Source organism: Hibiscus syriacus, unplaced genomic scaffold, assembly GCF_006381635.1.
Source record: "Hibiscus syriacus cultivar Baekdansim isolate YM2019G1 unplaced genomic scaffold, ASM638163v2 tig00000778_pilon, whole genome shotgun sequence".
NCBI lineage: Eukaryota > Viridiplantae > Streptophyta > Magnoliopsida > Malvales > Malvaceae > Hibiscus > Hibiscus syriacus.
In genome coordinates, this window is record NW_024061825.1 from 2621271 (window position 1) to 2647959 (window position 26689).

At 32.0% G+C, this 26689-nt stretch overlaps 1 protein-coding gene across 1 annotated transcript; it reads left to right on the forward strand.

Moving 5' to 3' along the window:
- Window positions 1-17314: 17314 nt before the first annotated feature.
- On the forward strand, window positions 17315-18410 carry LOC120219549 (short-chain dehydrogenase reductase 2a-like). Its single transcript, XM_039216377.1, has 2 exons — window positions 17315-17425; window positions 17543-18410. Exons 1-2 carry the CDS (start codon window positions 17340-17342, stop codon window positions 18342-18344), a joined length of 888 nt encoding a protein of 295 aa, XP_039072308.1. The 5' UTR covers window positions 17315-17339; the 3' UTR covers window positions 18345-18410.
- Window positions 18411-26689: the final 8279 nt, after the last annotated feature.

A 26689-nucleotide genomic window follows, 5' to 3' on the forward strand; every position in this document is an offset into this window, starting at 1 on the left:
GAATGGGGTTTTGATTCTTGTGTTTTATGGGTTTTGAAGAGTTAAGTGATTTTAAAGAATTGGTCGTAAGAATTGATGAAGAACCTAAGAATGAAGTTAAAGAAAACAGTTTGGATTTTGAATCTGGCAGTAGGTTCGAAAATTCACCAAAAATTATATAAAAATAATTTCGATGTTATTTTTATACATTTGTGTTCATATATTTGAGCTAGTTTCGTTTAAAACAAACGTGGATAAATTTCAAGGTGTATACAAAAAGATATGAATTTTTAACCAATGAAAGGTCAGAAAATTCGGACAACAGATTCTGCAAAACAGATTCTGTTGGTCAACTTTGAAAATTCACCATAAATTGTACAGAATGAATTAGAAGGAGTTATTTATATGGATAGATTCTTATTTGAGTCTAGTTTTCAAAGGAATAAAAGGAATTAAATTCTAGTGTGTATATGAATACATAATACTAATTCTTTAAAGGTAGTACGAGTTGTCTGAATTCTGGAAAATTGATGGGTTGTTGTGTAAGTGTTATATAATTGATGTATTATGCTGGAATTATTGGTATTAAGAATCTAAGTGATAAAATGATGAAGGACCATTTTGTGTAAATTGGAAAAGTTGGTTCCAAGGTTAAAAGGAATTATTAAGAGTTAAGTATTTTGATAGATAATGAGTATCAAAAATATTATGGAGTTATTTTGGGACATGTTTATGTTAGTATAATACTAACATATGTATTATTATGAATTTGTGAACTATACAGATTATGATTGATTTGCGATTAAAGCAAGTCAAGTGGGTTTATTGTGGACAACACTGAGGCACAAATTTGGAAAATTATAAAGTGTCAATGTGAGTGCAATACATGCATGACATTATACATGGATGTTTTATACATCATCAGGAAGACTTGCGATAAGTCGACCTTATTTATGTTGACATGATATTTATGTCATTTATCATATATTTGATATATTCTAAATATGTCAAAGGTTGAAAATATAATGCATTGATTATGGAAATTGTGATATTTTACCATGAATATTATTTCGGGTATGAACTGCCCAATGTTAAATTATGATAATATACTTTGCCATGGATGGATCAAATAAAATAGACTATACGCCCAAGTCAGTTTTTAAGGGACAGGGTATAGTTGGCATGCCATAGAGTCCAGCAGCAGGCTGCATACGGGATACACTAAAGGATACCTAGTGTATATGGTGGGTACGACCTTATGTGCCATACGGGACTGTACTTAAGGATACTTATTACAGATGGTGGACACGATCTTATGTGTCATACGGATTATGGTGGACACGACCTTATGTGTCATACGGATTAGCACTACAGTGCTTATATTTGACTTGTGTACCCATGGTCCTCAGGGTTGTATATTGGGCTATTGTCTATGGTATATGGTTATGGAATAATGGCAAGTGTATTGGTAAAATAAGCTTACGAGCTTATGGATAAATGGTAAGTATATTGGTAAAATAAGCTTATGAGCTTATGGGATAAATGGTAAGAAATTTTATATTATTTTGATCATGGTAAAATATTTGACATGTATGTAACATGATCTTATGGCATTTGTTTTTGACAATGAAATTCATGCATGAATTGTATTGCACTGTTTATTGTTTTAATTGCCTCACTAAGTTTATACTAAACGTGTGATGATTTTCATGCGTAGGTAAAACGTCAATAATGGAGTAAAGAGTTCAAAGTGACATCAAGCATCGAGGATTATATTTCAATATCAGTAAGAGATCCTATGGTGTAATTTAGTGGCATGTAATTTGATAATGTTAAATTTGTTTTGTTGAATTAATTTGGAAACCAATTGGTAATTTGATAGTGATGAAAGGTTAATTTTTATGAGTTTTATATGATTACTGCAGCAGTTATTGTAGCAATGAACAATAACCACGTTTTAAGGAAAATTTCCAGATTGCTTATGGGGTATCGATTCCCCCATACAGGGAACCGATTCACCCACTGTTCACGGGTATTGTTCACTATTTATAAAAAAAATCTTTTGAATTAAATTGGTTACAACGAAACATGATTTATATGATATGAAATTTTTATAATATCATTTACCATTTTAAGGAAATAAATTTTAAATCGCTTTTGAATTGGAAAATGGTTTTAGAAATTCGGGTGACATCTATAATCTGTATAAGTATAATTATACGGGTTATGGGTGTTACATTGGCGGTAGATTTTGAATGGAGAAAGTAAAAATTTTGGACTTGAAACGGCAAACTATAGAGGTTTCGGGGGAAAATGAAAAAACAAAGGAAGAAAAAGATAAAGATGAAGATGAAAGAAAAAGAAATAGTGAGAGAGAAAAGAATAAAGTGGGTGATTTTTTAGAAAAATGTGGGTAAGTGGACGATTTTCTGGGGGTTAATAAAGGAAAAGTAAGAAAGGATAATAAATGAAAAAGATTTTAGAATGGGATAAAAAGGAATAAAATAATAAAGGAAAAGATATTTCCCTCTCAAAATTGTCGCCCAATTTTTTTTTAGGGTTTTGTTTCTTCCCATGTGTGAGCCTTAACCCTAAGCTACAATGTGTCAATAGATTACTAAACAGACAATATTAGAGAATAAAATAAAGAAGAATTATTTTTGTACAAAATGCAAAATATTTTGCCTGAGCAAATAAATATGTTCAAGGAAGAGAAGCAAACCTTTGAGCATCATGGAGTAGCAGCTCCAATTTGTCACGCAGGATTGGTACTCTGTTGTACGCCTTCAGTCTTTGACCATTCACCTTAAAAGTTGTCCCATTATCCAAGTTCGTGATTTCTAGTGCATCATGGCTATGCACTTGATGCACTACGAAAGACCCTGACCATCTGGATTTCAGCTTGCTTGGAAACAACTTGAACCTTGAGTTGTGGAGCAATACTTGTTGGCCCGGAAAAAATTGTCGTGGCCAAATTTTTTGTCGTGGCAAATTTTTTTGTCGTGCCACTTTTTTGTCTTTTCTTTGTAGAGTCGACCGTTCTCACACGCTTGAGCTCTAAATTCTTCCATCTGTTTAGCTCCACCAACATCCTTTCTCTAGCAAGCTATGCATTCATATTAAGTTCTTGATGGCCCAAAATGCCTTGTGTCCTAGTTCTACGTGAAAATGACATGCTTTGCCACAAACTAACTTGAATGGAGACATCCCTAGTGGTGTTTTAAATAATGTGTGATAAGCCCACAATGCCTCATCGAGCTTTGGCGACCAATCTTTTCTTCTTAGTTTGACCACCTTTTCAAATATTTGCTTGATCTCAAGGTTGTAGACCTCAGCCTGTCCATTAGTCTGGGGGTGGTATGTCGTGGCAATTTTATGGCGTACCCCATATCTTTGCAATGCCTTAGCAATTAATTTGTTGTCAAAGTGGGTGCCCTCATCACTGATAATTACTCTTGGAACTCCAAAATGTGTGAATATGTTTTTGTGCAAGAATAACACGATCTTGGAGTCATTTTTAGGTGTTGCCATGGCCTCGCCCGTTTGGATACGTAGTCCACGCCTAAAAGTATGTACAGATCGCCGAAGGACGATGGGAAGGGTCCAATAAAATCAATTTCTCATACATCGAATAGTTTAACTTCCAAAATATTTTGCCATGGCATCTCATTTCTCTTTGATATATTCTCAGTGCGTTGGCAACGATCACATGGCTTATAGAAGTTTGCGTATCCTTGAATAAAGTGGGCATGTAGAAGCCAGATTGGAGGACCTTTGCAGCAGTCCTCATTCCACAAAAGTGCCCTCCACATGGGGATGTATAACAAAGAAATAGGATCTCCTTGTGTTCTTATTCGGGGACACACTTCCGAATTATTTGATCTCCACATTGCTTGAATAAGAACGGTTCATCCCAATAATAATAGCGTACATCATGCCTGGACTTTTTCCCCTTATTCTTTTATGCATGATCATTTTGTCCCTCAATGTTTCATTTTAAGGTAAAAGACTCATATTTTTGGAGCATTAATCGTATGTTAACTAATAATTTCCATTAATATAGGGGACTCTTTACTCCAAAATGAAACATCGGGGCGCAAAATAACCATTTTAGTAAATGTTAGGGGCTAAACATTATACCTTTATTGAAGAGGAACAAATTTGCAAAATGAATAACATTTCTAGTGTATTGATTTGTAAATTGGATCGACTTACTTCAGTCGATAATGTGAACTTCATAATTTGATTGAAACTCTTGATTCAAGTTTAGGGGTTTTAGTGAATCAAATGTATGACTCTGGTCAAAGGTCCTCAATATTATCACTAAATCAATAGAAGGAATATAATACATGATAGAGAATAAATATTCTTTTAAGTTAAAATAAAAATGAAATTTATTTTATGGAAATATATTAATTATAATATAAAATATAATAAGAATATACCTATATTATAAAATTAATTAAAAATATATTAATTTTATTAAAGCGGTGGTATGTATCACCAACTTAGAGAAGGATATTTATTTATTTAATAAAATGGCATACGAACGTGTTGACTCAAACGTCGAATTTAACGATTAAGTGACTAAAATAAAAGTTTTCCGTAATGGTGATGGCTAAAATAGAATCTTTTCATTTGGGTAACCAAAATAGAATCATTCTAAAAGCACTTAAGCCGAACCCATGAACTATATCTCTCGGTTCAGACACATAAATCAAACACAATTTCTCAAACCAAACCATGACTGAATTAGTGTGAATTAAAATATATATATTTTTGAAGTAAACCCCCATATATTTAATAAAATAAAATTTTTATATATGATTGAACATAAATAAAATTCATAAAGTTAGTGCAACCAATAAAATAATTAATTAAAATAAAAAATATATTATTTTTAACAAAATCGGTAAAAAAAATACCTAAAACATTATTATTTCTACCTAAATCATTATTGGGTGCGTTACCGAGCTTGGAAATATATCCGATAAACCGCTACCTAAAATATTATTTATTTTCTACCGGATATATTACCAAACCCGGTAAAGCTCCCAATAATAACATTTCCGGTAGAAATAATAATACTTCCGGTAATATTTTACCGGTTTTGTTAAAAAATAATAATAAAACTGATAGCGTCTTTCCTTAGTCGTATATTAGGCTGCCGCACGTGAGACTTCCCAGTTGAAGAGTGATTGGGGTCAAGGATTGTTTATTTGCTATTATTATCATTATGTATGGATTTAAGTAGCAATATGTTATCGGGATAACGATTGTTATATAAAATAAATACAATTATCGTTTAAAATCAACTTGTAATAATCGAAAAAAATATTTGTTATGTCTTGAATAATAGTAAACACAATACAATTGAAAATACAATCATAACCGTGGTTTAAATTCATGTCCATGAGTTTGTAAATATTTAATAATGAGGGATATGTTTCTTTGCTTTGAAGATTTTGCTCATGCTGTGAGAAAGGAAGTGCGATGCTTTTGGTTTCAGCAAATACATCAGTGGATATAGTTGCAACGGGAAAGGGAAGGAAACATTGTTGGCTTTCTTTCTTGCTTTTTCGCCCACATTTTAATCCACATTGGTTTGAAAATTTCATCCAAATTTAATGTGAGACTGTTGATTAGTAAGTGTAATTTGTGATATATTATCGGGTTTTAAAATTTAAAATCCCATACGTAAAAATATATGTTAACGCAAAAAATATTTTTTTTGCTATACGCAAGTGCGGAACAAAAAAACAATGAAGAAAACTTAATTTTTATGTTTTAAATTTTTTTATTATGTAAGAAACTATCGTAATACGATAAATTTTGATTATCTATAATTTCATCTTATTATAAATTTTTTTAAGAATTTCATTTAAAAAATAACACAAGACCTCCATTTCTTTTGGGATGAACTTGAATGTGTTTAGGTTTGATCCAATTTAATAGATTCATTTTTTCATAAAAATAAATATAGTTTAGTTCGGGATGGTTTAGAAATTTGCAAAATTTATTTTTAGGCTTAATATAAAAAATTAAGTGATCAAAATATATCTAAAATTTATTTTTGGTGTCTAAAGAATTTTTTGTTAAAAATAGATGCCTAATATTTTTTCCGTTATGCTTTTAGGTGTGTACCGTTAAAAAATCGTTAAGTGACACGTGTTACATTTATATTTTTTTTATTTTTTTAAAATATAAAATATTATTTTAATATATATATATTTTTTTAAAATCTAAACGTGAAACGCTTCACTTAACCGTTTTTTAACGGTAGTCATCTAAAAGTGTAACGGAAAAAACATTAGAAACCTATTTTTAATGAAAAATCTTTAGACATAAAAAATCAATTTTAAGTATAGTTTAAACACTTATTTTTATATTAAACCTATATTTTTTTTTCGAGGGTTGGGTTTGAGCGGAAATAATGATATTTGGGCTTGATAAATAAATATGAATGGTCCAAGACAACTTAACCTTATAGCAGAGTAATTGCAAAATGATAAAAGAAGGGCCCATGTTCCTAATCCCCACAAAATCTATGCCACGTCGGCAGTCGACACCTTCAAGATGACAACGCATCATTATATACCAACATAAAAGTCGTTATTTTATTTAAAAAATATCATTTTTTGTATATTATTATATAAAGCATATGATATGATAGAAGTAAATTATATTAGGTATGCATGTACATAAATGGCATTCACATGTTGACAATCATCTTTTACTTTATCATAGAATTATATTAAGTAGACCATATGTAATAGCACTCGTGACTTACAAGCTTGGTTTATTTATATTCTAATCTTTAGAATCGTACGAAATCAGTTGAGGCTTTTGGAGCTTTCTTCTCTCTCATGCTTCTACGTCATTCCTTAACGTCTTGGTTGGCCGTGGCATGATTATCAGCTCTCCCTTCAATCACTTTCTCATTTCCTTTCCAGTTAGTTACAACTCCTTCTGTGACATTACCGCATCCTAAAAGAGGGATCTTGTCCTCAAAGTTCGTAGTGACAGTAAGCGGTGAAATGTCGTCCCTCAACAGAGGCAATGGAGTTATTTGTTGAAGCGATACACCCTTACAAGGTTTGAGTTGCGAGACTTGAAAAATCAGATGAATACGAGTGGACCCTGGTAAGTCGAGCTTGTAGCCAATCAGGCCAATTCTTTTGAGTACTCGACAAGGACCAAAGAATATTGGTCCCAGCTTTTGATGTTGCTGCAAGCGGAGAGACAATTGCCTATAGGGTTGCCATTGAACAAATGCCCAGCTCCATTTCTCCAATTCCAGTTCGCGACGATGCTTATCGGCCTGATTTTTTATAAGATTTTGTGCCTGCACTAAATTGTCTTTCAAGACTCGTAGCATCTCATGACATTCCAGCAAGTCACAATTAAGCTGAGCATTGCGAGAACTATCCTCCAAATATGTTAGAATAGTAGCAGGATCACGTCCTTAAAAGGTGTCATTCTTGTCGATGTGTGATAAGCTATATCGTACCAATATTCCGTGCGCCTATGCCAAATACTTTTCCCACTTGCTTGGATCATCCCCGGTCATACAACGTAAATACATCTTGAGACAACGGTTCAAGGCTTCAGTTTGACTATCCGATTGTGGGTGGTAAGCAGAGCTCAAACATAACTCTATTCCTTGCAGTTTAGTCATCTCAGTCCACATCTCATTAAGAAAAACCCATCCCTATCGCTGACCATAGTCCTCGGAATGCCATGAAGTTTGACAACCCTTGCGCCAAAATTCGAGCCATATATGTACTATCAAAATGTCAGGGAAGAGCAAAAAATGTTTGTAATTTATAAGTCGATCGCCGACCACCAAAATAGATTCCTTTCTATTTGACTTAGGTAAGCCGACAATAAAATCTAAGGAGATGTCTTAAAAGACTTGACTGGGAGTTGGAAGGGGTTGGAAAAGTCTTACAGGAGTTCAACTGTCGCTCTTCACTCGCTGGCACACTTGACATTCTGTGACAAAGCGTCGGACCTCTTTGTGCATTCACGTCCAATAAAAATTAGAAGCTAAGCCATGAAATGTTTGTGTGATCACTGCATGGCCACTCATCACCGAACAATGGAACTCTTGCAACAATAATGTATGCAGAGCTGTTTCATTGGGTATCATAATTCGACCGCGAACAAATATCAAATCCTCCTGTTCTTCATGAACAGGATAGTCATCATTGCCTTCCCTAAGATGGATTCGAATTTGTTGAAGTTTAGCATCAGATTTATTGGTCGCTCGTATGTCCTCAATAATGGCTTGCCTTCTTACGTTAAGACTGCACCTATCCTTGTTCTCGACGCATTTGTCTCAATCTAAAATTTCTTATAGAATTGTGGTAATACCAAAACTAGAGCTGAACAAAGACAAGATTGAAGCCGTTCCATGACTGCCTGAGTTGCTGGAATCCATTCGAAAGGTTGACCTTTACGACGCAAATCAGAAATGGGTGATGCAATGGAAGCAAAAGCTTCAATAAACCTGCGGTAGTAACCAATAATACCCAAAAAAATATTGTACTTTTTTTACTGTCGTATGAGTTAGCCAAATTCAGATAGCTTCAACCTTCATCAGATCGACAACCAATCCATCTCCAAAGACAATATGGTCGAGGTACTCAACTTTGATTTAGCCAAATATGCACTTGTTGCGTTTGTGGAAAAACCATGCTCTTGTAAACAAAGTAGCACCTGTTGGACATCCTCCAAATAGTCCTGCCAAGATCAACTATAAATAGGAATATCATCCATAAAAATAAAAATATTTTTATGCAAGAATGGACGAAAAATATCATTCATAATAGTCTAAAAGGTAGACAGAGCGTTGGTTAACCTGAAGAGCATGAAAAAGAATTTGCAGTGACCCTCGTGTTCGAAAAACTATTTCGAATCAATTGGTGGTCGAACATATGCTGAACTTTGCGTTCGACTTCCCTTTCATGAAAGTAAAGATAACAGTATTGGTTTGACAAGATGTTTAAGATGGATGGCATGATCATTTTCTTGAACAGGAAGTAGCCCTGCTGGAGGCACAAACAATGACTCAAATTCCATCATTAACAATTCAAGTTTCGCGAAATTAATCAGTGCTTCCGTGGCTAACTCTAGATGAAGATGAAAATAATAACACTTGGTCATAGCTTTTGTATCGATAGAACAACGTAATGAATGAAATTAGATCGATTAAGGCCCCATCCCAGCCTTTCCCTACCATTGACGATCTTTCCTGCTTGCTTGAATTGAAATTGTAGTTTAGAAAAATCCATTGTAACTGGTCCAAGAATAGTCATCCAAGCGACGCCTAGAACCATTTCAGTACTGTCTAGAGGAAGGACATAAAAATTTGTCACTAAACAAATCGGCTCGTTCCTTTGCTTTACCCCGATTCACACCACTGTGCAATGAGTTCGTATCCTTCCGACATTGATGCCGATACTCCTGACTGGGCTGAAATGGCCCGTAACTGATGGTTCATCTCCTTGAGAGTAGTCTGAGTGGATGCGTTCCATTGTTTTTGATTCATAACATGTGTCTATAGCGAGGTGTGGGAGGAGCTTCTCATGGCGGGAGGTTGTATCCTGTAGTGCTTTAATGAATTAAGTGTTATTTACCATACAGGTAAGGTCAATGAAAACGCCAAATTGTTATAATTTCACTATCCAGGAAATTAAAGTTAAGAGATAGCGAGAGAAGAAAGAAATATTATATTAGAAATTTGGAAAATTCAAGGAATTCAGATACCTCGCAGCTTACAAGCTTGGTTTATTCATATTCTAATCCTTAAAACCGTACAAAATCAGTTGAGGCTTTTGGACCTTTCCTCTCTCTCACGTTTCTACGTCCTTCTTTAACATCTTGATTGGTCATTGCATGAATACCAACTCTCTCTTCAATCACTTGTTCATTCCTATCCTATTCTCATTAGTTAGGAAAGTTCTACCGTACAACAACCTTAATATACGGCTAAAGAAATGTGCTATCGGTTTTATTATTATTTTTTAACAAAACCGGTAAAAAACTTACCTAAAACATTATTATTTCTACCGGTTTTATTATTGGGCGCTTTACCGAGCTTGATAGTATATCCGGTAAAGCGATACCTAAAACATTATTTTTTTACTGGATATATTACCAAACCCGGTAAAGAGCCCAATAATAACAAAACCGGTAGAAATAATAATGTTACAACTCCTTTCTTTAGCCGTATATTAGGTTACCGCACGTGAGACTTTCCCTATTAGTTACAACTCCTGCTGTAATATTATCTTAAGATATAGAATATTCAGAGTTGTATATTTTTTAGGTAATTATAGTATTTTTATATATATTCTATCAACATATGAATATTTATCATGATTTTATAATTGATGTCAGTATCAAAGACATAGACACATGTATGTAGCCCTCGAGGGAAACAACTATATACCCATTATTTTAGAAAAATTCAAAATTTAGTTCAATGTGTTAACTGAAATAAAAAAAAAAGTAAAAAAAAAAAGAGTGATAAGATTTTGGACCTTCGTCATTTAAGTTTTAGATCTGTTATTGATCAGAGATCATTATAAAATTTCTCGAATCAAAATTAAGAGAAGGGATCATAACCTTCCTTTACCACTCTCTTTCTCCTGCTGGATGCTATCATTCTTCCACCGACTACGCTTCTCCACTCTCTTTTAAGTCATATCTTTCTCGTAAGTCGTAGCCGTAGTTAAGAAAAGTCATAAGCTGTGTACTTAAGGGATTACAGTTGTGCAGCTACCCACTTCACATGGCCAAGTTGCCTTGATATCTAACATTTAGATAGAAAATTCCGAGACAAAGGTATTTTGTGTACTGATAAGTGGGGTGTAAACGACTCCAGTTTATCTAAAGTCCACCATTTGAAATTAAAAATTAAAGTCTAACTCAATTTTAAATTTTTTAAATTTCATTCGAGTTAAAAAAATTGAATTTGAAATATTCTTGACATTAGCTCGATTGAAACCCAAATTTAAGCTCAGTTTAAATTTAAACTTGAGTTAATATTATTAATAATATATTATTTTTAAAAAATAATATATAAATGTTAATATTATTAATAATATAATTTTAAAAATTAATATATTATTTTTTCGAATTACTTGAGAGTTTTTCAATTTGATTATAAAATATTTTGTTTGAACTTATTAAAAAATAAAATAAAATCTATTTAATTTAAGTGTTAATCGAATCTTGATCGAATTTAATAAGTCACAAATTATCTCATGTCGTTTATGATCCCACACAAGAGTTTTAAATTAAAATAAAAAAAAGTGATGTCTGAGATACTTGAGGTGTCTTTATGGGTCTACAGATCCCAGAATATGGGGGAGAGAGTATTTGTTTACATTACCGATGAATGACCTGTGAGACTGCCTTAAACACAAATATAAATAAGATTAATTTAATAATTTATAATAAAATCATATATAAAAATGATGTAATAGATATAACACCCACAAGACACGTACATCAAATTACACAGATTTTGATTTAGCACATAGTAGACACACTCGGAGGCAGATATACTAAGCTCTCATAAGGGTCTAATACATCATCATTATTTTAAGAAAATGATTAAATTTAATTTAATATATTTAAGAAAAAATAAAAAGTAAAAAAAATACATACTCAATAATTTTAACAAAAAACAATAAAATTTTGAAATCTTATTCTTAAAGTTCTCGATCTGTTACTAGACACACCTAAAGTAAAATGATGCTAAATAGATATAATTGCATGGGAGCTGCCCCTTGATCACTAATTAATATTCTCATAATATTACCAACACCAACAAAATAATGACTAGTTAATTATTTCAATAGTACTCACGAATAGGGATGTCATACAAGTATAATTTCAAGGGTTTTGTGTTGTATCTCTTTCAATTGGGACGAAGATAGGTATAAGTTTAATGGGTAGAGGGCGGGAGATGGGTTCGAGACCTTGTCCGCTCTATATCAGGCCACCCCACATCTGCCCTCGCTAATTATTCACCATATAAATTGTGTACCATTATGAATTTAGATATAATTCTAGAGACTATTTTGTAAATCTAAAAATTTTATAGGGCACTACTTGTAATTTAACCAAATGTTAGAATATAAATATTTTTAGAATTGAAGATCGTTGTTTCTCATATCTCAAATTGGTGGGTATGGACAAGTCAAATCAGATATAGACGGCATAAAATTGATGGTAGGTATAAAATTGTAGTAAATGTGAGGTAGATTTGAGAATATATCTGAGTGAGCAGATATAGATTTAAAAATTTTACTTATCGTTAGTGGTAGATATATCCATATTAAGTGGATATTAAAAATGGAAAAAAGGGATATCTGCATACGTCCCGCCAACGGATTTGTCATCCCTACTCAAAAATCTCGATCTGAATTGTCAGGTTACTTACACGCAAATGGTGAAAAATTAATATTTTATATAATTAATAACCAAATTATTAATTAGAATAATCTACAGTTTACCAACCAAGTCAAAACGATATTCAAAACTGAAAGGTGTTTTATTTGTAGTTAATAGTGTTACAGGAATTAGGAGCGTCCCGAATTCATTTTTAATAATAAAAAATTATAAAACAGTATTTATTTAAATTTATTTATTTATTTATTCATTCATAAAATATACATATTTAAAATGTAGCCGTTAGAATTGATTTTTTCGTAAAATATAATTTTTCTTTGAAATGCGTAAGATTTGAGTATAGCATGCTGCGTTACATGGGTACCTCAAGTACAACAATCACTTATTATTATTATTTAGGGTAACTATACATGTAGGGTTGTAACTATCATTTTCTGTTCTGTTTCAATAATTCAATTATTTTTTTAAAATTCATATTTAATATTATATTTTGATTAAAATTAACGGAACTGTTGACGTAATATTTTTATTTTTTCAATGATGATTTACCTTATAGTGACACATCAACACCAATGTTAACTTTTAATGACACACGATCAAAATGAAACTAAAACTAAACGTTAGGTACGATTTTAAAAGAAAAAAGAATAAGGTGAATAAAACAGAGTAAAAATAATAATTGGGATATTAAATATGAAGTTTTCCCTATTATTTATTATTTAATGGGGGAGCACTCTTACAGAAAGGCCCTTAAGGCGAGGTCAAGTTCCGACTTCCACAGTCTTATCCCACGCAGCCGAAACAATGGAAATTTCATATACAAATCGATTTTCATGGAAATACCATAATCGAACTACATTCACATAGCTTAGGACCTCGAATGGTAATACGGTTTAAAATTTTATACAGATTAATTATACCGAAGTTCATCAAGTACGCATACAAGTATGTTAAAATAATATTATTTTTTAAAAAAAAAAATTGGGTTCTAACATTTGTGTATGTAGGATATGTACCCTTCGTCAATGGTTAAAAGGATTTTGAAGAGATATTACCTTGTAAAATTATGAAAGAAATACGTATTAAAGTAAATCATGCAACAAAATGCACATTGTAACTACACTCACCTTAAATCCAAGCTTTGAAACACTTCTAGGGTTCTTGAACTATTTTATCCTTTTCTCTTATCTCGGAGGGTCCTTCCACAAATTCTTGAGCTTGAAATAGAAATAATATTCTTACGAGTCCTAAGCATTAGGGGCACTCTCTTCACACCTGTGAATCCAAGAATTTAAAAATGAGGGTCCAAAAATTTTATAACTCATTTTTCAATAAAATATAATATACATGGCGGATCAATGGTTATGATATACAATAGACTCCAGTGTAATGAAAGCCTGAAAAATTAGCATGGAGCAACATACACGGCTACTTAGCCTAATCGAAAAACTTAGAAATACAAGATAGTATATGTTTAGAATTTTCTTAACCTATTGATAATGTATATTCTGTAGATATGACTATTCGAATTTGAAATTTCAAAAGAAAATGATAATTTTTTTACCACTAAAATCGTTCGATAGGTTCTTATATAAAAGGATTCAAGGGAATTGCATGGGGAGGAAAAAAATAACTCCCGATTATATATCCTTAATGTAACTGATAATATTAACCTTAATGTAAGCGTATTAAAAATTCAAGAATTACTTTTATATTTTATTAAAAAATTGTAACAAGAGCATCATGTCCTCCAGTTTGGCAAATTTTTTTAAATAATGATGTGAAGAAAAATTGACTCAAATAGAAATCAGTTCGAATTATTTACTCGAGTAAGGTGTTTGCTACAGTAAACACTAAACCGCATGGAAGAGAGTGCGACACCTCCTAAGTAGCATGGAAGGAGTTGCGACACCCCCACAATTTTAATTCTTTAAATTTTTTTATTACAAAAAAAATTCTTGTATAATTAGATACATTTATATCAAACCATGTCTTGTTTATTAGATATAGTTATATCGAACCATGCACTGTATAAATCATATTCTGGCACTACAGGTTGCTGAAAAAATTATTTTTGCAACTATATGTATGTAGGAATGAATCCGAGTATGGTTCGATATAGCTATACCTAATGAGCAAGGTATGGTTCTATATAAGTTTACATAGCTTTGCATGGAAATAAAAACAGAATTATTTTGAAAAAAAAGCCAAAGAATAAAAATTGTGGGGGTGTCGCACCCTCTTCCATGCGGTTTGGTGTTTACGGTAGCAAACACCATACTCGAGCAAATAATTCGAACTGACCCCTATTTGAGTCAATTTTTTTCACATCATTATTTTTAAAAAATTCCCTTCAATTTCTAGGATTTTAAATGAATCGAGTCATTTTTTTGTGTGGATTCATTTAAAATTGGATAAATTATACTCACTGTCATGAGTAATTGTTAGATGGTCCCAGCTCACCACGTCATCGATGGTCCCAACCAATAATATTTATCCATGTCATTTTTTTAAAGTGAATCTTCACCTCTTTCTAACGTGTAAATAAGAAGTGAGTAGTTATTTGAAAATTATTTTAAAATTTGTAACTCTCATTCACTAAGACTGCGGAAGACATGATGAGTCGGAACTATGAAGTAATTTCTCGTAACTTAATTATAGATTTAGCAACAAATAATTCATTTTTTAAAATTATAAACATATCACCAAATTAAAATATTATTATAAATAGAACATTTTGTCTTTAACATTAAAACAGTCATCTAATATGAATCTTCACCTATTAGTTCTTTTTCTTCCTTATTTCAATTCTCTAATCCAATTTTTTTTTTTGTGCGATGCTATTTTTGATTTTGGTGTTATAAGGGGTCTCTTTTTTATTTTCAATAATATTTTTATTAGTGTTTATGTTTTCATTTGAATTTAAAAGAAATAATTTTATCGATATGATGATGTTTTAACTTTGTACGCATTATATAGCTACATAAATTCTGGGAAGAACCAAAACTCCGGATTCGATAGGACGACTTAATATTTCTTCATTCATTCTCATCCAATAAAAAAAGCCCTTTTGATTGGATGAGCTGTTTTCTTCATCTTGATAAATTGTGAAATAAAAAAGGTCCATTTTATCAGTTATTTGATAATTATTAACCGTAATCTTCATACTTTTGTTACTCATAATAACGTTTTCAGTCCTGCAAACTTTTATATTTTATTACTTTTATCCTAGTTTTAAACAACTCAACAAATTTAACATAGTTTCTCTCTCAAAATTTTTGAGCCACCTTCTTCTTTCCCTTTGATTTTTGTTTAACCGGCGGCGACACCAATTTAATGTTGATTGTCGATTGTCAGTGATTATTAGTTCTCTTATTTCTTATACTATGTCATTTGTTTTCCCTTTTTTTCTTAAGGTTTTTTTTTAATTTTGAATAAGAATCTCTGTCATTCTGACATGTTTTTCTATGCTATTGTGACATGTGTTTTCTCTGCTCTTGTGGCACGATCCATATGATTTTTGGTACGTTTTTCACATACCTTTGCGGTTGTTTTATTGCTCGCACAAACGATATTTTTTTATTGGTTTGTCGATGGTCAAGTATAGTCATATACCCTCTTTGGTAAAAGGTTGTTTGCTGATAATTAGAAGTGTGTAGCGAAACAGTCTGCTATATAATTTGGTTCGCTCACCACTCCTTTATTATTTTGGAAGGTGTCTCGTTCGACAGAGACAATAAGTTTTTATGAAGCCTACTGGATACTTTTGATGTTAATCGTCATTCTCAATGGAAGATTTCGTTTTTCTTCGTATTTTTGAGCTTAATTTTTATTTTTGTATGAAATTCTTTTATGACTATTGTCCTTATTTTCTTTCTATGGTTGAGTGCGTTGTAATTCTGATTGCTTCTTTCTATTTTTATTAATGAAATTTAGTTACTATAGTTAAAATAAACACTTCAACAAATTTATGTTAAGTTATTTTAATAAACGAGCCATAAAATTTTGTTCAATGTGTTATTAATATTCCTTTACACCTATAATAGGGTTATAATTCTTTTTGAACAATTTAATTTTATAATTGGTTTCAAAATGAAATGTCAGTTTTGAATTTTTTTGGGTGATATCAACGGTATAAGAGAATATTATTTTCTTTAGAAGTTTTCGATTCCAATAGTTGTATTATACAAAATATATGTACATTATCAATATTTTAAAAATTATAAATATATATTATCTTATAATCACTCTAGAAAAATATTTTTTCTTAATAGTCTTAATTAACAGAAGACTATTCATTAATTAAAATTATTTTTAATTAGGAAACAAACAAAGGAAAGCAAATAGTTGAGAGCATGGATGGACCTAAGCGAGACGGGTGGGGGCGGTCGCCCCCTAAAAATCTAAAATTTTCATATATTTTATATTTTTTATATGTATTTTCTTCTCCCTAAAATTTTATTCGTCCCCTGAAATTTTATAAATTAGAGTTGATCTCCTAACATAAAATCATGGCTCCGTTATTGGTTGAAAGGAGTTTGGGGTAATAGCATTGACTATATGAATATATGATGGGCAGAAGCAGGACAGATGGGAGACATGCGTTATGCATATTCAAATTTAGGGTAGCCAGAAATTTTAAATATAATTTACATTTTTTTTATATTTTTTATATTAATAATTTATTTTTAATTATTAAAATTTTATAAATGTATTTCTAACAAAACATCTTATGTCCCTCTTCATGTGAATATCATTATAATTATTTAGGAAAAAATTTAGGAAGCTACGCAGAAAAGTGATTGAAAATAGGAAACAGCTCATCCCAAACTCCACCACTAACCTTGATTCCCCTCTGCCTATAAATTAAACATCCTCCGTTCTCCTGCTAACAGCAAACAACGATTTCAATTTTATTTCACATTTGGCTCATCATGCTTGCTCAAGTCATGCCCGACAATAACCTGCAAGGCCTCCATGTCTTGGGCAGAGAAAACAATTCTTCCCCTCACCCTAAAAGGTAATAACACCGTCTCCATGGCTACAGCCAAAGATTTAAATAGCGATCCATTATTAGAATAGGAATCGTTATACCACGAAGGATAGTTTTAAATTTATCGAGTCCGTTGTGTTGTAGGTTGGAGGGAAAGATTGCTATTGTGACGGGCGGAGCACGAGGGATCGGAGAGGCGACGGTGAGGCTTTTCGCCCGACACGGAGCCAAAGTGGTGATTGCAGATGTGGAGGACACGCTGGGTGCCGCGCTTGCTAATTCATTATCTTCTTCCGTCACGTTCGTTCATTGCGATGTGAGCCTCGAAGAAGACATCGAGAACTTGATAAGCTCGACGATTTCCCGGTACGGTCGGCTCGACATCCTCTTCAACAATGCCGGGGTGCTCGGGAACCAGAAGAAGCACAAAAGCATATTGGATTTCGACGCCGATGAGTTCGACGACGTGATGAGGGTGAACGTGAGGGGGATGGCTCTCGGAATCAAACACGCCGCACGCGCGATGATTCCCAGAGGCAGCGGCGGAAGCATCATTTCGACGGCTAGTGTAGCCGGAGTGATGGGTGGACTCGGTCCACATGCTTACACGGCCTCGAAACACGCCATCGTTGGGTTGACGAAGAACGCCGCCTGTGAATTGGGGCGGTTCGGGATCAGATTGAACTGCATTTCGCCGTTCGGGGTGGCGACGCCGATGCTGGTGAATGCATGGAGGAGCGACGACGAGGAAGAAGACGAACAACAAGTGGAGAAGACGGAGGAGTTCGTGAGAGGGCTAGCCAATCTGAAAGGTCCGACGCTCAGGGCTAAAGACATAGCCGAGGCTGCTTTATTTCTTGCTAGCGATGAATCTAAATATGTTAGCGGCCATAATCTTGTAGTTGACGGTGGAATTACAACCTCAAGGAATTGTGTTAGCTTGTAACATCATCGTCTTCCTTTTAATCTCTTTCATTCCTTATAGATTCTCACTCTCGTTTAGGAATTTAAATTGCGGTCCTCTTCACGTTTTCGATTATTTAGGTTTATTACTATTATGATTAGGGATGGATATGAATTAGATATTTAATTAATTTGACATGAACTTAAAATTATATATCATCTACCTTATTTGAATTTGACTCGAAAAATATACCCATTCTATAATATTCGAACTCAATTTGTTTTTTAAAAATAAAATCCAAATCCTATCCGAAACAATATATTCTTTAAAAGAATATTACTTTTATTCAATAAAAGTAATGATTTAATTGAAAAAAAATAATATATATTATTGTAATCATCCCTAAATATACAAATAAAATTATAATTTTTTGGATTAAGTCGGATATTTTCATCATAAATCTGAACCCGACCCGACTTAAACATAACATCTAAAAAAACTTACCTTGACTCAACCTTAACCCGAACTTAATTTAAAAAAAAAATCAACTCAATCGGGTCAGAACCCGTCAAGTTCACGTCTCGTACCCATCCCTAATTATTGACAAGAATGAACAAAAGATTAAAACTTACAAGGACAAAAACAAATTTTCAACCAAAAAAATTATAAAAAAAATATATAAATTATATAAAAGTTTTTTTTTTTTTGAGAAAATAGTCTCATCTATTCTCTCAGTACATCTCTCATAACGAATATTATTATAATCATTTTGAATATTGCCGTTGTGAACTAATAATTCGGATCATTATAAAAAAATTGTTATTATTATAACGGATTATTGTTTATGTACATTGTCTCATCCTTCCTAATAGTCGACATGCATTCTATTCAATTAGTTTTAGATGGTACGTAGGACGCAGTCGCTAGGGGCAAGACTAGTAACCAATAAATTAAGCGTGTAATGCTAGTTAGAATCCAGCACGATATTACTTCTTTTTCTGGCTTATATATTAAGTGTTTTTTTTTATTAAAATGGCCTTAAAAGAATATTATTTATTAAAACGATATTCTTTTAATGAAGTCATCTCCGAAAAATAAATCGAAAACAAATTTTATTATGGTTTTGTAATCTCACATTATTTATATATGAAAATTTTAAAAATATTTAAAGTTAATCTTTGAAATACGATTTCATTAAATGATTGAAGATAAAATTTATATACGCATTGTTACCTTCATTTAGCTCATGCTTATGTTCATGTAAATACGTGTCTTTAACATATTTTATTGATTTCGAATAATATCAACATGAGATAAACCACTTGAAAAATCTATTACATAAATAAATATACATTTTTCTAAATGGATCTTTCAAAACGTGGATGCACTTTTATCAAAAGGGTATCGTTTTGATAAAAGAAACTTTAAAAGGAGGATCGTTGACGTAATTTTGCCTCTTTTTCTTGTGTTCATGTAAAGTCAAGCCTCTACGTTGGGTCAAAAAAGATTGCTTAAGAGTTGGTTCTCTTCCTCCTTTTCCCTGTGCGTTTGGTACAATCCAATTGCATATTTTGTTGTCTATTCAGGAAAACGATTTTATTTACAAATTTAAACTTCCAATTACATGAGAGTTAGCTAAATAATAAAAGTATACGTCCAAGCATATACCGAGTGGTCCATAGCAGTGGGTAAATTATTGGTAGACTGGGGTACGTAATATTCATTTTCTTTCAAGTATGAGCAGTAGATGAAATTTAACATTACTGTAAGCCCAATAAATACTGGAATTACTATAGTGCGATAGTCTTAATATACGACTAAGAAAATGTGTTATCGGTTTTGTTATTATATTTTTAATAAAACTGGTAAAAATTACTTAAAACATTATTATTTCTATCTAAAACATTAATGTTTTTTAACATTTCCGGTTAAGTGCCCAATAATAATAAAACTGGTAGTGCTTTATTGGATATGTTAACAAAACTGATAAAGTGCCCAATAATAACAAAACCGGTAGAAATAATAATGTTTCCGGTAATTTTTTTACCGATTTTGTTAAAAAAATAATAATAAAATCGATAGCGTATTTCTTTAGCTGTATATTAAGGCTGCAACACGTGAGTCCCTAATAAATACACTTTCTTTGAATGATTATAATTGAAAAATAAGTTATCTCGTGTTTCTTGGGGAAATGCTTACGCGCGACAACCTTAATATAAGACTAAAATAAGGCGTTATCGGTTTTGTTATTGTTTAAATAATAAAACTTGAAAAAAATGACTGGAAACATTATTAGGCGCTACCGGTTTTGTTATTATTGGGTGTTTTACCAAATTTGAAAAAAATGATCGAAAACATTATTAGGTGCTATCGATTTTGTTATTATTAGATATTTTTACCATAAATATTTAAAAAAATTGATATTTTAGATAAAAATAATGATATTTTAAATAATTTTTTTATCAATTTTATTATTTAAATAATAAAAAAATTGATAACACTTTATTTTAACTTAATATATTAAGGTGTGGAATTTCCCTCTTTCTTGAGGGAAGAAATTATCTCAATTTCAATGTCCGGTTGATGTTTTGTAGGTAACCTGCCATCAGATTTGACTTTTTTCTTCTCCTTTTTCCTAAGGCTTTGTAAGTGTATTTAAGATTGTCAACGAGTTTGAGTTTGATTCAATTCAAAAAATTTAAATCTAAGTTCAACTAGAATCAATTCACAAAGTTTAGATCTAAACTAGATTTGACCCGATTCAAAAAATTTAAATTTAACTTGAAAACTCAAGCTTAAAGCTATCAAGTTTGACTCAAATCTAAACCCTAAATATATGAAACCTTACATTACATTAACAAAACAATATAAAAATATTATTATTATTAATAATTTAATTTTAAAAATAAAAAATAAAAAATAAAAATAATTTATCATTTTTTCGAGTTGGTCGAGAGCTTTTCTAGTTGGGTATCAAGTAACTCGTTTTGGGTTGTTAAGAAATCAAGTCAAACCCATTCAATTCGAGTATTAATTGAGCTTTGATTGAATCAATCTCGAGCAACGCGCGATCTCTCTTGTTTCATTTACAATCCTAAGTATAGTTAGAGATGGTAATATTATTCAGATTCAAAAGATTCCGATCTGACTCGATCCATTCGAGACAATGTTTTTATTTCAAAAATTTAGATTCAAGTTGGATTAGATTTTTTTAGGGTATAATCAGGTCCATGTAAGATTCATGTTTAGGGTGAAAATCCTGATTTGACTCAACCCGACATAATATTATAATTTTTTTATATATTTAAAAATAATTGCAATAATCTCTATTTTTTATTTTTTAATTACGTCTTTATTTTACCTAATAAAAATAAATTTACATATATAAGTATGATCATATCAGATTTTAATATGAAAATTAAAAAAATTTTAAGTCAAATAAATTATCTAAAATCTAAGTAGGGTCACGTATGAATAGAAAACTTTAAATTTTTAATTAAATTCGGATCGATAAAAAGTCCGATCCAACACAATCTGACCCGATCCATTGACATCCTTAATTCCCTATAGACTAACAAGAAAAAGAGATTGCGCACCGTATGATTAGTAGTAAATAAAGTCATGGTAAAGGTGAGTGCGCGTCCACCACCCTCACGGAAGAAGGGTGGGCTGCATGCAGCCTTTTTGTGATGTTTATATAAAAATGCTAAATGGAGGCAGCCCTTGTAGGTTTTTTCCAAAGAGAAACCCAACTTTGATTTCATTTCTCGTGGTTGGTCTAACTTATTTTGATTCAACTTTGTATTATATTATAAGCTTGCAGCCGTCTGTCTCTTCTTCTCTGTAGATCTATGTGATGCAGACTGACTGACAGTGCACCCCAAATGCCTCATTTATTTTACCCAAGTTTTCGATTTTAAGATTTTAACACAGCTGCCCTATCCCATCCCTTCAGCCTGTACCTAGTCTTTGAACCTGTCATAGGTCAAACTTTTAACAGTACCTTAACCAAACCCTAAATATTAGACCTAATAAAGTCTCAAGAATCTTAAGTTACTTAAGTTAATAAATCTTATTTAATATTTTTAAATTAAGTTGAGTTTAAGTAATTTAAGTTAAACTAAAAAAATTTAAATTTTCAAATTATAAAGCATTTCATATTTCTTTTTGCTTTTAATGATAGCATATTTTAATTATTTCTAAAAGATTTTTTTTAAATTATCTGATATAAAATTATACATCCGTCTCAAAATTATAACTAGCGAGGCCAAGGAAAATCTTATTGGGAGCCACTGAATCTGTTAAATAAACATTCATAACAAACACTTGATTCGTTTGATTTGGACGGCATGCAATGGCCACATAAAACAGCAATTTAATATTTTAGTTTCTGAAATTTCATGGGACTACACAGGCTGGCTATGCCTCACTAGAGAGACAAGGTCCAGGAATATTTGAGTCGCAGTCCATAAACTATACATGAATATGAATTGATGCCTACCACAGTCATTTAAGTACGTACATTACTGGATCATATCTATCGGAGGATACGCAAATCTATCAATATGTACACAATGCGAATGGGATTCGATTGTGTGTATTTTCTTATGTATAAATATTGAACGAGATTTTTTCAAAGCCCACATGACAACATTAATTAAGGATGAGTGTCTGATCGAGTCAAAAAATTTTAAGTTAATAATTTCTATTTTATAATTCAAATTCTATTTATTTTTTTCGAGTTGAGTCATGTTTATAAAATTTGAGTCGAGTTTATAAAATTTGAGTCGAGTTATTCGAGTTTCTATTTAAATTTAATTGTAATTATTTGTAACTATTTAATTCCAATTTAAACATATTTATATAACTTGTTAAGAGCAACATTATTAAAGAATTTCATCATATATTTCATTTAATGAAAGAGTACCTCATATACAAACTATTAAATCTCAACTGACTAACTCAGCTAACCAATTACACATTGCACTAACTAATTACAAAATTGTTTAATTAACAAAACTTAACTAACTAATACTTCAACACTCTCCCACAAGTTAAGGTTGGAAAATATCTTTCTACTCCAACTTGAAGTTAAGTATTCATGTTGCTGAATCTCTAGGGGTTTTTTCATTACATCTACCAATTGTTCTAAACATGATACATAATCTACTTGAGTGAGGCACTCTTGTATCTTCTCTCAAACAAAGTGACAGTCTATCACTATGCGCTTTTCCCGCTCATGAAACACATGATTTACATCAATTAACAAAGCTGCTTTATTATCACATAATAACTTAGCTGGTGGCAGTTCCTTAATTCTCAACTTCTTCAGCCAAACTATTTCAGCTGCAGTTGAAGTCTTACTTCTGTATTAAGCTTCTGCTAAAGATTTTGCCATGGTTCCTGGCTTATTTATCTTTCACAAATTTAATGTATTCCCAAGCAATATACAAAAACCTATCACTGATTTTCTAGACAAGGGACAAGTTGCCCAAACTGAACCACAATAAGCAGTGACCCTGCATTCACTTGACAAGTCCAATAAAATTTCTTTCTATGAATTTTTCTTGATATATCGAACAATCCTAAGTGTTGGTTCTAGGTTGGGCTTTTTTGGTTGTTGCATGAATTGACTCAAATGATGAACTGTAAAAACTATGATTGGTTTTGTGTGAGTTAAATAGAGTAGCCTTCTTATTTATCTTTGAAAATGGACTCTATTTTCTAACTAATCATCATCAAGCTGTGACAGACTTTCATCAAATTCCACAGTTGTAAGCTTTTTATTCTGCTCCAAAGGTGTCAAAGCAGGTTTAACTCCCTTTATCTTTATATCTTCTATTAGTTCCATAACATATTTTAGTTGATTAAGCAAAATTTCATTTTTTTTTATCAAAACACCTCAATACCAAAAAATACCTTAGCTCATCGAAATCCTTCATCTTGAAATTTTTATTTAGGACTCATTTTAACTCTTCAATCAATAACACATCACTCCCAGTAATCAATAAGTCATCTACATATACAAGTATTATAACAATCTTGGTTACTTGCACATTTGTAAAAAAATAATAATCATACTTGCTTTGTTGGTACCCAACAAAAATTAGAGGCTCTGTTAACTTCATTTTCCATTGTCTAGAGGCCTGCTTTAAGTTGCAGCCTACACTATAACGCCTCAAATCCTGGGTTAGTAGTTTCGGGTTAACCCGATAGTATTTTAGATAAACCCATCAACCTTATAATAAAAATTGGTCCAATAAAGCATTGGGTTGGCCTTAGTTTGGACCCATTGGATGATAAAAATGGATGTTTTTAAAGTGTGACTAAAGTTTGAAGGACCAAAAGTGATATTTACCTATTATCTATTTAAAATGTTGAATCCCATTTATGTTGGATGATATCATACTTGAACATCTTTTTCCCCCATCATTTGTCATTTTCTATCCCAAAAGCTTCATATTTTATCTTCATCTTCTTCCTCAAGCCTAAGTTACAAAAGGTGGTACTTTGTAGATTTCTAGGTGTAACAAGAAAATTATAAGGTAAGAATCTTAATTCCCCCCTCCAAGCTATCATTCAAGCACTCTATCTCTTCATTTCACCAAGGTATCCAAATATGGGTTTAGTGGGAGGTTTAGAAACCTAGAGAAACCATCTCAGTTTTGAAGGATTCAAGCCTCAAGAAATGTTCTAAACTCTTTTCTAAGCTTTCTAACAACATTAGTAATCCTTATGCTTGATTTTTGTCTAGTGAGAAAGCTCTAAGGCTAAAAGAAAGGAAAAGTAGCACTTGGTTCAGCTTAGGAGAGTGTTAAAGAATCATTTTCGTGCCCAAAATAGAGTATTTCTAGGCTCAAGTATCAGTACTGAAAGAACATTATCGATATTGTTCTTCAACTAGCTAAAATAAGAGGATTTTGGGGTAGAAGTATCAATACTCATATAATTGATATTGATACTATAGGTAAGGTATCAATACTCATAGGGTGGTATCGATACCAAGTTCACTTAGCATATTCCAATATCTATTTTTGGTATCGGTACTCATAGAAGTATCAATACAGAGGATAGAATGTTGATACTCCCTAATAGGGGTATTGATACTTAGGTAGTTTTCAAAACATCGAAGCTAATTTTGGTATCGATACTCAGACAAGTATCGAAACCATAGACTATATGTATCAATACTCAAACTAGAGTATCGGTACCATCCCTTTTCTATCAACCTTTAATAAGTCAGTAAAATTGGTACCCAGAGGTTAATATGGATACCTAGAGGTTAGTATCGATAATGAGGGCTTAATTAGGACACTCAAGTTACTTTAGCAGATAAAGATCGTACAATTGGATATCATAGTCAATTCCAAGACATTTTAGCCACCAGCTAGGCGCAAATGCCCTAAGACTTGATGGAGTAAGTTAGTCGGGTGTACGTTTCCAATGTATTTTCGAATCTCACCTCAGATTCCTGATGGTATTTTAGGAAGACTAGAGGGGTGTGAGATCCGAGATGCAGAACCCTTAGCTACACGATGAGGCCTACCTCAACATGTCATATCAACATTCCTTACGTCTTCATTTCTATGCCTATAGCATGAACATTTAGTGAATGAATATAGTATATTACATTTATTAGTGAGGCACTGAGCTTGTAAGCTCAGATTTCGAAATGTGTTTTCGTGCGCAGGTTCTTAGGAGACCGTTCGTGGATCATATCATCATCAGATATTCCATGTTAGTAGAGATTTTAGAGTACATATTAATTTGTATTAGAGGGCATGTACTATTGTAGACCCTTTTTGTATTCAATCATAACTCTATTTTAATTTAACTTAGTGTTTTTATTTGGATGATTTTGGAGCTCCCCCGTATTTTGTAAACTTTGATTTTTACGTTTTTTTTCTATTTATCTTGGATGGATTTTGCATTATGTTTTACAGTTTTTTTAAAAGAAAAAGTTTAGGTTAGCCACTTCGATGGTCTCATGTGACATCATAATTCATCGATCTTTGGGTCAAATTGGATAAGGGTGTTACATACTCACCTTAGATTCTCCTTGGCTGCAAACACCAGCTAGCAGTTTCATGTACACTTCTTCAAACAAATCTTCTTGTAAAAATGCGTTATAATCATTCATTTGATGAAAATCTCAATGAAAAATAGAAGCAAGTGCAAGAATACTATCTTGATCATAAGAGAAAAAGTGTAAAAAATTCACCACTTCCTTTTAATTGTATCCCTTTGCTACTAAATAAGCCTTATATCTCTCAACTTCACCAGAGGCTTTGTACTTATTTCAATACACCCGCTTACAACTAATGGGAATTTTCCCTGGAGGTAGACTAACAATTGACCAATTGTTATTTGATTTTAGGGCCTGAATT

Bases quoted from the DNA above. Each gene is read 5' to 3' on its own strand.
- LOC120219549 (XM_039216377.1), top strand. From the start codon at position 17,340: ATGCTTGCTCAAGTCATGCCCGACAATAACCTGCAAGGCCTCCATGTC. The intron at 17,426-17,542 runs GTAATAACACCG...GTTGTGTTGTAG, and splicing joins TCTTCCCCTCACCCTAAAAG to GTTGGAGGGAAAGATTGCTA.